We start from the raw sequence: 15026 nt of genomic DNA on the forward strand, positions 1-15026 counted from the left end.
TGTTAGAATCTTAATAGCTTGATTTTAGTTACCAAAGAAATTGAAAGAGTAAATCTGATTGTAACCGAAATGGTGAAATTAACTTCACTACCATTATGCTGTTTTATGATCAACACATTTTTTTAAAAGGACAAATCTTATCATTTTACATAAAAACTACATTAAATATTGCATTAATAACTTTAAATTTTTTTTTAAAATCCTATTTTACTCATATATTTATTACTACATTAATAATTTTTTAGAATAAAACAAGGGGCAGTTAAAATGAGGTTGCAACTATTTCACCACTTTGGTAACAAGAAGTTGCACCCATCTTCAAATTACAGAATACGCAACTATCCAACTATTCATACATATAAGTGTGAGAGAACACAGATGTTTTGCAATGAAAAAAACACAAGCCCATGATCTCATCACTAGATAGGTACAGTGAGAGAAACCGAGAGCCAAGTGGTATGGGGCCTGTTGTAGGACTTGGTGCTTCAATTCTCATTGAACCTGTCCAGTGAATGCAAAGGAGCCATCATAGACTCCCTGCTTAAACAATATGATTCATGCTCACATATACCTAAATAGATACACATACATGCTTTGATCAAAAGAAGATACACATACATGCATACACCTTTATTTGTACAGGATCAAAAAGATTCGAACAGAATGGTGTAAAATACCCAGAAATTATGGCCAGCAAAATGAAATTTAAACTACACCATGCACAGTGAAGCAAATGGGGCATCAAACAACCTTCAGTTCACCTAATCACAGATCAAAGCCTCACAGCTGAACACAATCACTGCAGACGGTGCAAACAAGTAATTACTTTATCTGCATTATTCTATCGGGTGGATTAATATTTGGAAGCATTACCCAAAAAAAAGGATTAATATTTGGAAGGAAATTTGACTAGACACAGCAAGGTTAATACCAATAAAATAAAAAAAAGATGGTATTTATGAACTATTAAGTTACAAGATGGATTTTGAACCCCCCCCCCCCCCCAACAAAAAAAAAAAAAAAAAGTAACAAGATGGATTAATGAGATGTACCAATATACTTAAAACATTGGAACATAAATGTTGAGACAATATTATAGACACATCAAACAGATTATGTATAAATTTGCAATCTATTCACGGTGTGGCTAACTCCAGATTTTCCATGCATGATAACATGGCACTGTATTGAGACTGGATCCAGCCAAGACGGAGGAATGCATGTCATCCAAATTTAGGAGGAATTTTTAAGTTCATTAATCCTCCAAGGGACCAATACCTACAAGAAAAATAATGTCATCCACAGAATATTAAACTAGAAAGTCTAAGTCGGGGAATAAATCAAGGATTCCAACCTGTAGATCTTTTACTCAGTTGTGGGCCTGATCATGCTCAATAAAATCCAGGGCTTCTTCTTTCGAGACCACGTTAACACGGCTGACCCTATTCTTATGTGTCACCCCATATATCTTGTCAGCAACTTTCACAAGCTCTGGCCGGAACGTTGTGGTTATAAACTGAGTATTTGCCATGTCTGCAAGGCGGCGGATCATGTCTACCACAAAGAATTAAGGACTCCAAGCCAAAAACCAAATCAAGCAATCAAGTTGGGCATGAAACAGCTAAATCATCAAATATTATGTAGTCAAGGATCTGGAGCCAATGACAGGACCTTACTTTTGAAGCAGAATGGGTCAAATGCTCCACTAGCTACTCACGATCACATGTTGCCTCATTTGGCATGGCATATGTTCTCTTGATGATACAGAACTTTATTGGGGAAAAGAAAGAAAAGAACAAACAGAAGCATGCATCTCTGCTATTGTCACGGTTAGCAGGCAAAGAATTGCAAGATCTAGCTGTCAATCGGAAGCAGATGTTCACAAGGAAGCGATCACCACCAAACAAGCACTTGTAAGATGCCACAGCCTAAGAAGGCCACTATCCAATAGAGAGACCCAAGTAATGACTAATTAAAATCACCCTAGACTCTCTAAATGAGACTAATGGTGGGACCGGGAATAAAACTCAACCAAACATAAGCCCAAGGACATGAAATTGGGTAAACAAGGGAAAGTGCTACAACCCAAACAGCAAGGGGAAGGACTGCTGCAATCATGAGGTGGCAAAAGGACCCAAAATATATTTTGTAAGAAATAATAAGGGTCTGCAGAGAATGCAACCAGAGTATTTATCTTCCATTTAGGTATTGCAATTGAAGAGAAATTTCTTGACATCTCACACATACAAACACATGCATGCACACATGGATTACGGAGTATGGAAGTAACTGCACCATGGCATGCTATATATGTGTATGGATACATACAAACAAAGCATGATGCATACATGGATTACAGAGTATGGAAGTAACATATATATGTTGATAACCACATGTATCTAATGCCGCGTCAATCTCATCAAGAGCAAGACGAACCAAGGTAAGGAAAAAAGAAAAAAATGGGAGGATTGGATACTTCCAACAGCAGTCCTGTACTGTGGATCTAATGCCGCGTCAATCTCATCAAAAAGATAAAAGGGGGCAGGGTCACACCGTTGTATGGCAAAAATCAGTGCCAAGGCGACAACAGTTTTCTGACCCCCAGAGAGTTGCTTCATTGATTGTGTCTCCCCCTGTCCAGTAAAAGAAACCTGACACAATAAAAGCCCAGAAAATAATTAATTTTGATTCAAAATCAGGCTTAGAACAAAAAAAAGCATCATTTCTTCAAAAGAAGCAATTTCAGAAAACATAAGAAAACTCCATCAGAAAACAATCTACGGACACTACTATTCATCTTCCAAAACTAGGCATGCTCAAAGATTCCACAAAGATCAATCTTCACTCATAGAAGGAAATATAAGCTTCAACATGAAGACACATGCCTTCACTTTTACTCCAGTATATTTTTCGACCCTTCCCTCTGGTTCCACCTCACGAGGCAGATCATCAAGATCTTCGTCACCAGGATCTCCATCCTATAGAAAGAAAAGTAGGATGAGAACATGTTAAGTCAAATTGCAAAAACAAGACCATGAAAAAAAAAATTGTGATTACATTTTCTGTCAAAGTCCTCCACGAAGAATTCTCAAAATGTAAATGACAAGAAATTCCTTGTGCAAGATAATGAAAAATGAAACAATTGGAATGCCAATCTTAAGCAAAGAGAAATAGATTATATCCATCACTGCAGTAAATTTGAGAAATTTTACATAATAAACAAGATAAACTCAGGTAGGGATACCAAACACTCTGGTTCATGAGCTGAAATATCCTAGCCAAATTGATGAAGGAATGCTCTGTCAAAGAATGGATTTCCTTCCAAAGAATATTACTTCTGCTTCAATCAACAATTGGACAAAAAATAATGTATCTAGGACAGTTTGAGTTGTTCTTGCCTTGCCAATGCTGGTGCTCATATATTGTGCTGTCTTAAAAGTGGGCTAATGATCCCTCTTTTTGTCTGTTTACATGACAAGTCCCTAGGTGATGATAATACGGGCTCCATTCATCTGAGGTGTGAGGTCTAAAATTTAGGCTCTATGCTAAGAATTTTTATTTGTTATTTATTAGCAAGATAACATATTCTATTAAGAGGGCTGGTCACGGGTTTGAGTCTGGACACAGCCTCTTTGTGAAAGCAATGTAAGGCCAAGGTTTAAAGTATCGACCGACATGATACGATACAGACTGATACGTACCAATACTTACGTTAAATGTGTTGTGAGAGTATTGATATGTATCGGTATGTATCGGCCAATACAGACCGATACAACTCGATACATACCGATACGGTCGATACCAACCAATACGGCCATTAAGGGCCTGCATGATAACACTTCTGTCTCTTTTTCTAAGAGAAATCCGTTTGTTAACACCGGTTCATTTTTTTGTTCCTGGAAATGAACCGGGACAAAAAAGTTGCTGAGAAATAGAAAAAACGAAACTCCAATTTGAAGCTTCTTTGTCCCAGAAATAAAAGGAAGAAATAAGGGGGGAGTTGCTCTTTAATGAGCACATGCTTAATTTTATGGGCAAAGCAGTAATTTCATGTTCAAAATAAAACACCACCATTAATGCAACTTCAACCACCACCACCACCACCACCATTGACGCCGCCACCACCTCCACCACTACTGCCACTTTCAACTCCTCCACTACCACCACTGCCACCACCACCGCCACCACTACCTCCACCTCCACCTCTACCACCACTTCCACCGACACCGCACCGCACCTCTACCACCGCCACCACTACCACCACCACCACCACCACCACCACCGCTTCCGCCACCACTACCGCCACCACCACCTCCACCACTACCACCGCCACAACCACTGCCACAACCACTTCAACCAACACCGCCACCACGTCAACCTCCACCAAACTTTGGTATTTAATGGCATTTTTTAAATTTTATAAAAATTCTAGAATCAGAAATTATTGTGCATAGCAAACGCGTTTCTGTTTCTTTTCTAACCAAGAAATAGAAATTATTATGTGTTACCAAACATGTTTTTTTCCCCAGAAATATGGCCCAATAACAGAAGTAAAAAAAAGTTATTTCTAGAATAGAATCATATCCCAGAAACAGAAGTGTTATCATGCAGGCCCTAAAGGCCCATGTGACTATCAGACTATGATTTTGTTTTTGAGATCAGAGATTGAAGGAGATTTCACATAAAAAGGTTGGTTTCAGAAAAACTTGATCTTTGTGTTTAAATCATGGTTTTTAATCCTATTTTTCGTTATAAATCAATAGATTTAGGTAAAACTAAGTTTGTTGATGCATTAAACATTGATCATTTGCAAGGATTTCTACTCAAATCAATGAAAGTCTCTTGTCTCGTTATACATTGTTCTCCATTTTAGTGTTTATGCATTATACATGTTATATATTGCTTATTCATATTATTTTTTGCTCCAAAAGTGCATTTCTATGTGTATCTTGACCATTTCTATGTGTATGCTCAGGAGCAAACCATCCATGTGCATGATGCCAGTGGCGATGAACACATCCAGCCGGAGCCAATAGTAATCAGCACTCCGGCCATGGTCTTGAAGGAAATGGAATCCATTTTTCCATAGAGGTTGGAAGGAGAACAAGCAACCATTCCATCGGTAAAGCCTACAATTACTTACTTGTATAAGGAGGCTAGACGATCGCTTGCTATTATTCATATTAAGGATGGTGATATTCCTATTGTTTCCCTTCCTACAGCCGTTGGACCTCCCAGATGGTCAAGATACACATGGAAATACACTTTACAGGTACATCTGTAAAGCCCATCAATGCTGGTCCTTCTCAAGGCAAGTGGGTGTCATCAAATTTTCTTGTGATGTCCTATCTCATCAACTCCATAGGTCCTGAAATAGTCGGCGGTTATCTCCTTCTCGATACTACTGCCAAAATTTGGAAGACTACAAAGGACACCTATTCACAGGTTGGTAATGCTTCCTAGTGTTATGAACTCCGCCAAAAAATTCATACTACCAACAACAGGAGTTATCTCTTTCCAAGTATTATTCCAAGCTCTATAGCATGTGGCAACAGATGGATTTTTATGGGTCCTTTACCACTACCTGTGATGTTAATGCTACCACCTTCAAAATGTGGGAAGATGGACTTTGTGTCTTTGATTTCCTTGCTGGCCTCAATATTGAATTTGATCAGATACAAGCTTATGTCCTGAATCGTGATCTATTTCCCACACTTGAGCAAACGTATGCCATGGTGCAATCAGAGGACAATCGTCGCAATGCTATGGTTCATCCAGTTACCCAGGAACGATCAGCCCTCTTTTCTAGCCCACAGAGTTCATCTCGAGGTGGGCTCGCTCATGGTACTAGTGATCGTTCCACACCTGATCGAGTTCGATTGAAGTGCAATTTTTGTGGGAAGGAGCGACATACCAAGGACAGGTATTGGAAATTACATGAGCGTCCCAATGATACTTGGAGACGTGGGTCACGTGGGTAGAGTCATTCTTCCTCTTCAGCCAAAATGAATCAGACTTCATCTGAGGACACAATTTTTTATTAGCCCCTTTCTTAGGAGGAACTCCAACACCTACGTCGTCTAATGACCCAGCTAGACTCATCTTCTTCATCATCACCATCTACAGCTTCGACTACCTCCTTACCAGGGCTTGCAATCATCATGTCAGTGGCAAGTTTGATCCAAAGGGTTTGCACTGCATTTTTTTTGGGATATTCTGCTATCCAGAAGGGGCATAAGTATTGCCATCCTCCTTCTCGAAAATTGTTTGTGAATATGGATGTTATCTTTCAGGAAACAGACACTTATTTTCCCACTCATACACCTCTTCAGGGGGAGCCTACGAGTGAAGAGATGCTTTTAATTGCTCCATTGGAGGTGGATGTGCCTACTATAGAAGATCCGTCTACTGAGCTTGAGGACGGGATAACCGGACAAGAGCAAGATCAGCCTTTAATCTAGGGGTAGCAGGAATGGCCTCTAATTCAGGGGGAGCATGGTCAGTCTACCTTAAAGACATTCATTAGAGGAACGTGGCATAAAAGAAAGCAAGTTGACAATACCACCACTACTGCTCCTAACCAATCGGCATTACTAGTCTCAAGTTCTTCTGGTCCTCTGGTTCCTTCTGGTGAGTCCCCTTTAGATCCTAGTCTTGACATACCCATTGCTATCCGTAAGCCACGTATTGTACTCAACATCCCATTTCTAATGTTGTTTCATATAACTCTCTTTCCCCATCATTCTATGCTTTTGTTTCTTCTTTGTCCTCTGTTTCCATCCCTAATGCCTGAAGAAGCACTAAAAAACTCAAGGTGAAAAGAAGCAATGAATGAAGAAATGAGTGCCCTGGAAAAAAATGACACTTGGGACTTGGTGCCTCTTCCTCCAGGAAAGGAACCCGTAGGCTGTAAGTGGGTTTTGTAGTCAAACAGAAGGGTGATGGATCGGTAGAAAGATATAAGGCAAGGCTGGTTGCTAGAGGTTTTACCCAAACTCATGGGATCGACTATTAGGAAACATTCGGCCCAGTTGCTAAGATGAACACTGCCAGGGTAATTCTCATGTATTGTTAACCAAGGATGGGATCTCCAACAACTTGATGCGAAGAATGCCTTTCTCCACGGGGAGCTCGATGAAGAGGTGTATATGGATATCCCTCCTGGATTTGCTGCCCTAGAAACTTAGGGCAAGGTGTGTCGTTTGAAGAGAGCTTTATATAGTCTAAAGCAATCCCCAAGAGCTTGGTTTGGTCATTTCCATAGAGTCATGGTGTCCATTGGGTATAAACAAAGTAATGTTGATCATACGTTGTTTATCAAGAAGACTGATCAACATATCACAGTTTTGATTGTCTATGTAGATGACATAGTTGTTACTAGAAGTGATGTTGATGAAATAACCAAGCTGAAGACCTACTTGGGGACAAAGTTAGAAATTAAGGACCAAGGAAAGTTGGGGTATTGATGCAGGGCATCCAGCTGGTCCAACCAACAACCCACCATCAAGAAGGCCTGATCCAGCTGGTCCAACCAACAGCCCACCATCAAGAAGGCCTGATCACTACTTTGTTAAGAAGTATGCTAGGCTAAAGGCCCAGTCCAAGCCCACAGCCCAACAACAGCCAAAGGCCCAGGCCAACTAAGGATTCATGTGCATAGGCCCAAGTCTGGCCAACAGTAGTAGGCCTAGCCCATGGCTAATCCTCTTGGGCCTAGGACCAGATCAGACCACCTTGGCTGGCCCTCTTTATTCTTGTCTTTTAGTTTCCCTAAAGTCATTGGTAGTTGGTGACTAAAGTCATGTTAGTAACTTAAAGTCATTAGTGGTAGGTTACTAAAGTCTTGGTTGTAACTTAAAGTCTTTGATGGTAGGTTACTAAAGTCTTGGTTGTAACTTAAAGTCTTTGGTGGTAGGTTACTAAAGTCTTGGTTGTAACCTAAAGTCATTGGTGGTAGGTTACTAAAGCCATGGTCATTAATAGTAGGTTACTAAAGTCATGTTTGTAAGTCATTGGTAGTTGTAACCTATAGGCATTTATGTCTCTCTCCTCATACTATACAAAGAGACCATGGCTGCTCATGGAAGTATGAATTACAACCAACAAATCAATCTCCTTGTGAGTCTTTTACTTGTTAGCAAGTGGCCTTGGGTGGATCTCCCTTGGTGGTCTAGGTGGGACTCCTACGGCTGGGACACTAGTGGGACTCTAGTTGTCTAAGTTATCTTTTATTTATCATCTTTATCTTCAAGTATCCATCATCCATTACAGCAAATCATCTTCAAGTCATCTATCAAGGCATCTTATATTTTGTCCCTACACCAATCTTCCATTGCACCCCTTTTGTTGCCTTTAAACTCTATACATAACCTTCCTTCTATAATCCTTTAGCCGTGGACTTTTCATTACCTCCATCAAAACCAGCAGCCAACCATCCTAACCAACCTTAGCCTAATTAAACCCATTTCAGTTCAGACCCTATCCCCTACCAGTTTCAATCTTGGCATGCTAACCATTTCGGGTTTGCACCAGGTATTTTCTTGGGATCGAGGTTGCCTATTCTGCTCAAGGTATCTTCCTTTCTCAACGAAAGTATACGCTTGATCTTTTGTCAAACACAGGAATGTTGGGGTGTAAGCCTGTTGATACCCCATTGGATCCTAACACTCGTCTAAAGAATAAGGATGGAGAGCCAGTGGATAAGGGTAGCTACCAAAGGTTAGTGTGACGCCTGATATATCTTTCACACTCAGCCAGATATAGCCTTTGCAGTGAGTGTATTTAGCCAATATATGCATGACCCTCATTCAATCCATCTAGAGGCAGCATATAGAATCTTGAGGTATTTGAAGTCTTCTCCAGGAAAAGGTGTTTTCTTCTCTCCTTATGATCAATTGCAACTTGAGGCTTTTACCGATGCAAACTGGGCAAGATGTCCAAATGACAGGAGATCCACCTCAGGTTATTGCACCTTTGCTGGAGGCAACTTGGTACCTTGGCAAAGCAAAAAGCAGGCTGTAGTTGCTTGATCCAGTGCAGAAGCAGAGTTCCGAGCTATGGCCAATAGCATATGTGGGAACTCCTTTGGCTTCAAGGATTCCTTCGGGACTTATGTGCCACTATTGAGCTGCCCATGCACCTCTATTGCGACAGCAAATCAACAATAAGCATAGCACATAATCCAGTTCAACATGATCAAACCAAGCATGTCGAAATTGATCGTCACTTCATCAAGGAGAAGCTGGAACAAGGAATTGTGTGTGTCCCTAATCTACTGAGCAATTAGTTGATATTCACACTAAGGGAATTAGTAGTAAAAGTTTTAATTCTATAGTCAGCAAGTTGGGCATGTTTGATATTTATGCCCCAACTTGAGGGGGAGTGTTGTAATGTGGGTTCAAGGGTAGTTTTGTCCTAGGGTATTTTTGTCCTTGTACCTAGTATGGAATGTTCTCCATCTTGTTATAAATAAAGAGTGGCTGTGACCATATAGTAATAAGCCATATTTCTCAAATCCCCACACATACCTCTTGAGCAAGCTGCACGTATGACATTTATTCTCCAACTTCAGGGTGGTGGAGGGTAAGAGCCTAAGAGGGTTGAAAGAACACCTCCAAAACAAGATCTCAAGACAAACTCCACTAAAAAAGAAAACCCCAAATTTGACTGAAAATCAAAACCTTTTGGGATTATCAACAAACTCTAGGAAACAAAAGGCACTAAGAAGAATAAGAACCCTTCAGAATATGGGACTGATTCGATGGCTAGATAGGGAGTAATTTGAAAAACAATGATCTCTCAAATGCGCAGGGTGTAGCTCTGATCCATGACAAACTTAGAGAGAGTCGTTTGAGGTGGTTTGGCCATGTCCAACGAAGGCCTCCGGATGCCCCATTTTGTTGGACCAGGATGTTGGGGTGCTGAAAAATGGTAGGAACTCATTGGTAGATATGCCTGAACTCCCAAATCACTATATGCTGAAAACTATCAGAAAACAGGGGAACCACACATTTAGATCAGAGATTTGGAAGAAATTAAAGGCAGGGTTGAATCACCAATAACAGCAATAAATCGGTGATATTAAACCAACTCAAAACCAGAGATTAAAACCCACACAGAAGTAATAATCAGACGTTCAAATAACAGAACCTTGCACATGAAAACAAAGGACTAAGGCTTCCTGCCAGCAATAGTATCCCACTGCCAAGCTTCTCGCTAAATATACCCACCTGAATCTCTCAAAAAATTGCAGAGCAAACAAGCTTTCAATTTCACTTTGGTTACAACAGAACGGATAATGAGGTGGTGAAACTTGATGAAAGGGAAATTCCGCAAAGTGATTATTTTAGATATCTTGGCTCAATCATAAATAAAGAAGGTGATATACAGGATGATGTTTCACAGAGAATTAAAATAGGATGGGTGAATTGGAGAGGTGCATCCAGAGTGTTGTGTGATCGGTGTATTCCTTTAAAACTTGAAGAAAATTTTTACAGGACAGTCATACGACCAGCTATGATGTATGGTGCGGAATGCTGGCAGTTAAGAAGCATCATATAGATAAACTCAGCGTAGCGGAGATGAGCATGTTGAGATGGATGAGTGGAAAAACTAGAAAGGATAAAGTATGGAATGATCATATTAGAACTTGTTTGGGAGTAGCCCCGATACGTGATAAGTTACGAGAAAGTCATTTGAGATGGCATAGCCATATTCAATGGAGGCCTTTGAATGCTCCAGTATGGAGGAGTGATTTGATTCAGATTGAAGGAACAAAAGAGCCAGGGGCAGACCTAAAATAACCTTAGGAGAAGTGGTGAGGAAAGACATGCATAGCTCAGGGCTTGTTTCAAATATGACCTCAAATAAAGCTGATTGGAGGGCAAGGATCCATGTAGATGACCCCATTTAGTGGGGATAAGGCTGAGTGGTGGTGGTTGTTGTTGTTGTCTCTGAGCTTCAGCCCTTACAATACTTATATAGAAAATAAAAACTCCACTCCTAATCTGAATAGGAAACCAAAATCCTACACAAACTATGAGTCTTTATTGTTATAACTTATAACTACAAACATAGCTGAAATAAAACCTATTTAAACTAGGAAAACAAATCAGCAACTAATTAATAAACTAAGCCAGCCCCAGGTGGGCCTGAAATAAATCCATGCATGGGCTGGATCAAAAGGAGCTGTGCTCCTCATCTTGCGGGTGTATACTTTCAGCCCCTTCTCTGCATCAGAGGGGGAGTCTTAGAAGTACATATTGTGAGAGTAGAATAGTAAATAGAATGGGAGGAAGCACATATGTGTATGTTATGTTAGTAGAGGGGCATTCATGTAATTTCTCTTTTTATCTAATGTTAATGAATATAGGGGAGAGGTACCCAACAATCTCTCCCAACTCTCTTACCGCAACTTCACCTCCTCCATCCTTCCTCCTACTTTCTCTCCTCTTCTTTATCTCTATTATCGAACTCTGATTGGGTTTGTCAAGCTACATTAAGTTTCAGGAAAATACCACAAGGGATCTAGAACAGTGTGGAAATTGCCATGGTAGTAGACGTCTAGACGAACAGATTTAGCTAGTTATAAATCTCAATAATATAGTACTTACAGGAAAACTTACTTCACTACCTTCTTTTATTGGATGGGTTTGGTAGCATCATCTAGATCATGATGAAGAACATGAGACTACTGTGATGCACAAATTGCTTATTTATGGGATAATTTGAACTAAAAGCAGAATTTCCATAACCACATAACCGGAGAATGACCATTGTGATACTAAAGTTGAGAATTTTTACAAAGAGCTATCCCACCATTACATATTACAATCGAAAAAAGCATATAAATTAAACAAACCTTTTTCTTCATCATAACCAAGAAACCATGGCCACCTTGAACAAGCTCAGAGAATACTTCTCGGAAGTGCCTAGCAACACCTTTGAATGTACGTTCGATTGATTCATCTTTCCTTTGATCCAAAACAGAGATCAATTCACTAATTTTCTACAAAAGTACACATTGAATTGGCAAGAACTGATCAGTTCACAGGCATACACTAATAAGCATAGACTTAATTTTATGAAAGAAAGTAATGAGGTTAAGCGAAAGTAATACCTCATCCCCTGCATCCAATTCAGCTTGCCTTTTCTGTAGCTCCTCTCGTTGCTCTGTGAAATTGACATATTGATCAAGTGCTTTCTTGTTTACATGGCTAAATTGCTGCAGTTGTTCCTGGCACTTGGAAAGCATTTTATTCAACTCTTTTGTGCTCTTCCGCTTATACCTGTTTTTTTTGTGTAAAAAAAAAGCAATGTTTAATAAAACCCACGGGGTGGGGAAGAGCAGGAAAAAAATAGATAATTGTAATTCCAGTTACATGGTAGCATAGTTGTCAAGGCGTTGCAAAGGCGTCGCCTAGGCGTCCAAGCGGTTTTGTTGGGGCCTAGGCGACCTATGGTATCGAACCCGATATTGGCCCTTATTTATGCCAAATATCATTGAAGTAAAGGTCTTATATTTGGTATTTCATTTACTTAAGAAATTATTCATAAATAAGCAAATACCCCCTATTTGAATCCAATTAAAATAATTAGAAAATAAAATTCCAAAAGGATAAAAAGTCAACCCTCCAGTTCAAGAACAAAAACTGGATTTTCAACAGTAGGTAAAATTTTCAACTTTCTAATGCTGGGATTTTTCTCAAATCTAAAAATTTTGTAAATCTAAATATAGTAAAACATTGCTAAAAACCAAAAGTGCGGTAAAATATTTATTTGTTTTGATATCTAAAAAAATATTTTCATCCAGAGCGATTTTGACAGTATTCGCACATACCAAATAAGGTTTGACCGGAACATAACTTCTTCAATATAAATTAGATTTAAGCAATTTTGGATTTGTTGGAAAGCTAGTTTTGTGCTCTACCTAATCCTAAAAGTCTCATGTAAAAATAAAACCATCTAACTAGTCAAACTTCTTAGAGAACAAGAACATTTCTCTAAATCAAGAACAATTTAATTACTTATAGATAAGATCATATTTTCTAAGAACAGTATAAACCAAATGTATGTTTGATTGTTTCAAACTTCCAATAGCTTGCGTCTTCAGTTCTATTGTCTTTTAGTTCTATGTTGATTTTTGATGACTTGATATGGCTTAATATTGATTTTTGATGATATAAGGTATAAATTGTAGCATACTAAAATATTGAAGCATGCTAAATAATGTTAGAGAAGGGGGAAATAAAAAATAAGACTTGGGGGCACCGTGGTTGCCTAGGCAGGTGCCTTGTCGCCTAAGCACTTAGACACCCCTCCAGCGCCTTGGGTCGCTTTGCCGCCTTGACAACTATGCATGGTAGTTAGATCTTAAGCCTAATATTACAGATTCAGACAATTATCAAACAAAGTAATTATACGTGAATTCTTCATTCATAATCCTTCATAAAGAATGAATATGAATGTTATATCTTATCAACAGCTCTTCAGTGGATGTCAGTTCACCAGACAGGAGGATTTAGAAGAATGGGAATCCAAGGGAATGTTTTCTCTTTGGCTTATTATTTCCAGTTTCAATATATCTTTTATATTTCCCTACTTTTATGATAGGCAATATCCTAATAATATATATATGGTCTTATGTTATAGCTGACATTAAAGACAGAGAGAAATCTGTCCTTGCTTGGTGTTTAATTCAACTAAAGAGGGGAGGGAGAGTTGAGAGACACCGTTCTCTCATGGAGATGGTCTGAAATGAAACATGGTCAAGACAATATAGAGTAACTCTCAGCAGTTCTTATCTTATTTGATAAAATAATTTGGATGTGGATCAAAAGATTAGAACACTCCTTTATAACCTTAAGCAGTTCTTATCTTATTTGATAAAATGAGTTGGATGTGGATCAAATGATTGGAATCACACTCCAAATATTTAGAAGTGTAGTTCTCATAAAGATGTGCTCCAAAACTATAGAATCATGGTCTTTTGTGAGGGCCACCTACTTCCTGGGCTGTTCTGGTTAGGTTCACAACAATGAAGGAATTTTTATCCAAAAAGAAAAACAATTAAGGAATTTTTCTAAATCGAAGGAAAGTAATATACATTTCAAAGGCATCCGACGGTAATGAACCCAGATCCCTAATTTTCTTCATGCAATCTTCTTGTTTAGAAAGAAACATGCTCCTTTTACTTAACAACTGCTCCAGTTCTTTTGCTTCATCCTGAAGCGTCCTTTCATAATTGTCTTCCAAAGTCTGCAGCAACACAAGGACTTACAACGTTCCATATACCTTCTTCCTATCAAGCAAGTTGACAGCACATGAAATATTACCTTTAATTTTGTTTTCTCATCTTTGATCTTCTTGACTTCCTTTGTTCTCTCATCTATATTTTCTGCAATTCCTGTAGAGCATAATTTCAGTCAGAACAAGGCATCAAAAGACAGAAATTTGAGAAAGGAAAACTCGGGCTGGTAAGTCAAATATGTCACCTTTAAGTTGTTGTGTTGCATCATCAACTGATGTTTTAGCATCCTTCAGTTCCTGCCTCTTCAGTTCAAGTTCCCCGTCAAACGTGTCAGTCACGGAAGATATAATAGCTTGCAACTCTTGTTGCCTTCTCTCAAGGTTGGTTTTTAGGTTAGCATCAAGCTCACTTTTTCTTGTTTCAATCTATAAATCAAAGATACAAAGGAGAATATAATAATCTACATAAATAATGAAGAATTATACACAAAATAATATAGGTTCAATCAACAGACCTCTACGCGCTCTGCCTTGCAGGCAATAATCTTTTCTTTCAGCTCCGTGATTTCAGGATTCAATTTTGAAAGAAGATTCTTCTCCTCTGCCGTTAAGTGATCAATAAGATCTGTTCCCATTTCAGAATGCTTCATGGCCACATCAGATTTGAGCTGCTCTATTTGACTGAAGGTTGTTGCAAGCGACTTTTCCTACAGAGATAATACAAACATTCTAATGCTGGAAGCAACAAATAGGAATACGTAAATCGAAGCAAAACTCAT

General features: G+C 39.0%; 1 protein-coding gene across 2 annotated transcripts in view; it reads right to left on the reverse strand.

The window, feature by feature from the left end:
• Nucleotides 1-1101: 1101 nt before the first annotated feature.
• Nucleotides 1102-15026, reverse strand: part of LOC122653155 (structural maintenance of chromosomes protein 3) — a 45247-nt gene continuing 31322 nt past the window's right edge. The window contains exons 21-30 of one of the 2 annotated variants that reach the window (XM_043847096.1): nucleotides 14763-14954; nucleotides 14493-14673; nucleotides 14334-14404; nucleotides 14105-14256; nucleotides 12119-12287; nucleotides 11861-12007; nucleotides 2886-2978; nucleotides 2477-2651; nucleotides 1355-1554; nucleotides 1102-1278 (exon numbers count right to left, since the gene is read on the reverse strand). In XM_043847096.1, the coding sequence (XP_043703031.1) occupies nucleotides 1370-1554; nucleotides 2477-2651; nucleotides 2886-2978; nucleotides 11861-12007; nucleotides 12119-12287; nucleotides 14105-14256; nucleotides 14334-14404; nucleotides 14493-14673; nucleotides 14763-14954 (1365 nt within the window). In that variant the 3' untranslated portion in view covers nucleotides 1102-1278; nucleotides 1355-1369. Of the gene's footprint in view, nucleotides 1555-2476; nucleotides 2652-2885; nucleotides 2979-11860; nucleotides 12008-12118; nucleotides 12288-14104; nucleotides 14257-14333; nucleotides 14405-14492; nucleotides 14674-14762; nucleotides 14955-15026 lie in introns of both variants that reach the window. The other variant, XM_043847095.1, reaches the window with a different exon arrangement.

This window comes from Telopea speciosissima, chromosome 2 (genome assembly GCF_018873765.1).
Source record: "Telopea speciosissima isolate NSW1024214 ecotype Mountain lineage chromosome 2, Tspe_v1, whole genome shotgun sequence".
Taxonomy (NCBI): Eukaryota; Viridiplantae; Streptophyta; class Magnoliopsida; order Proteales; family Proteaceae; genus Telopea; species Telopea speciosissima.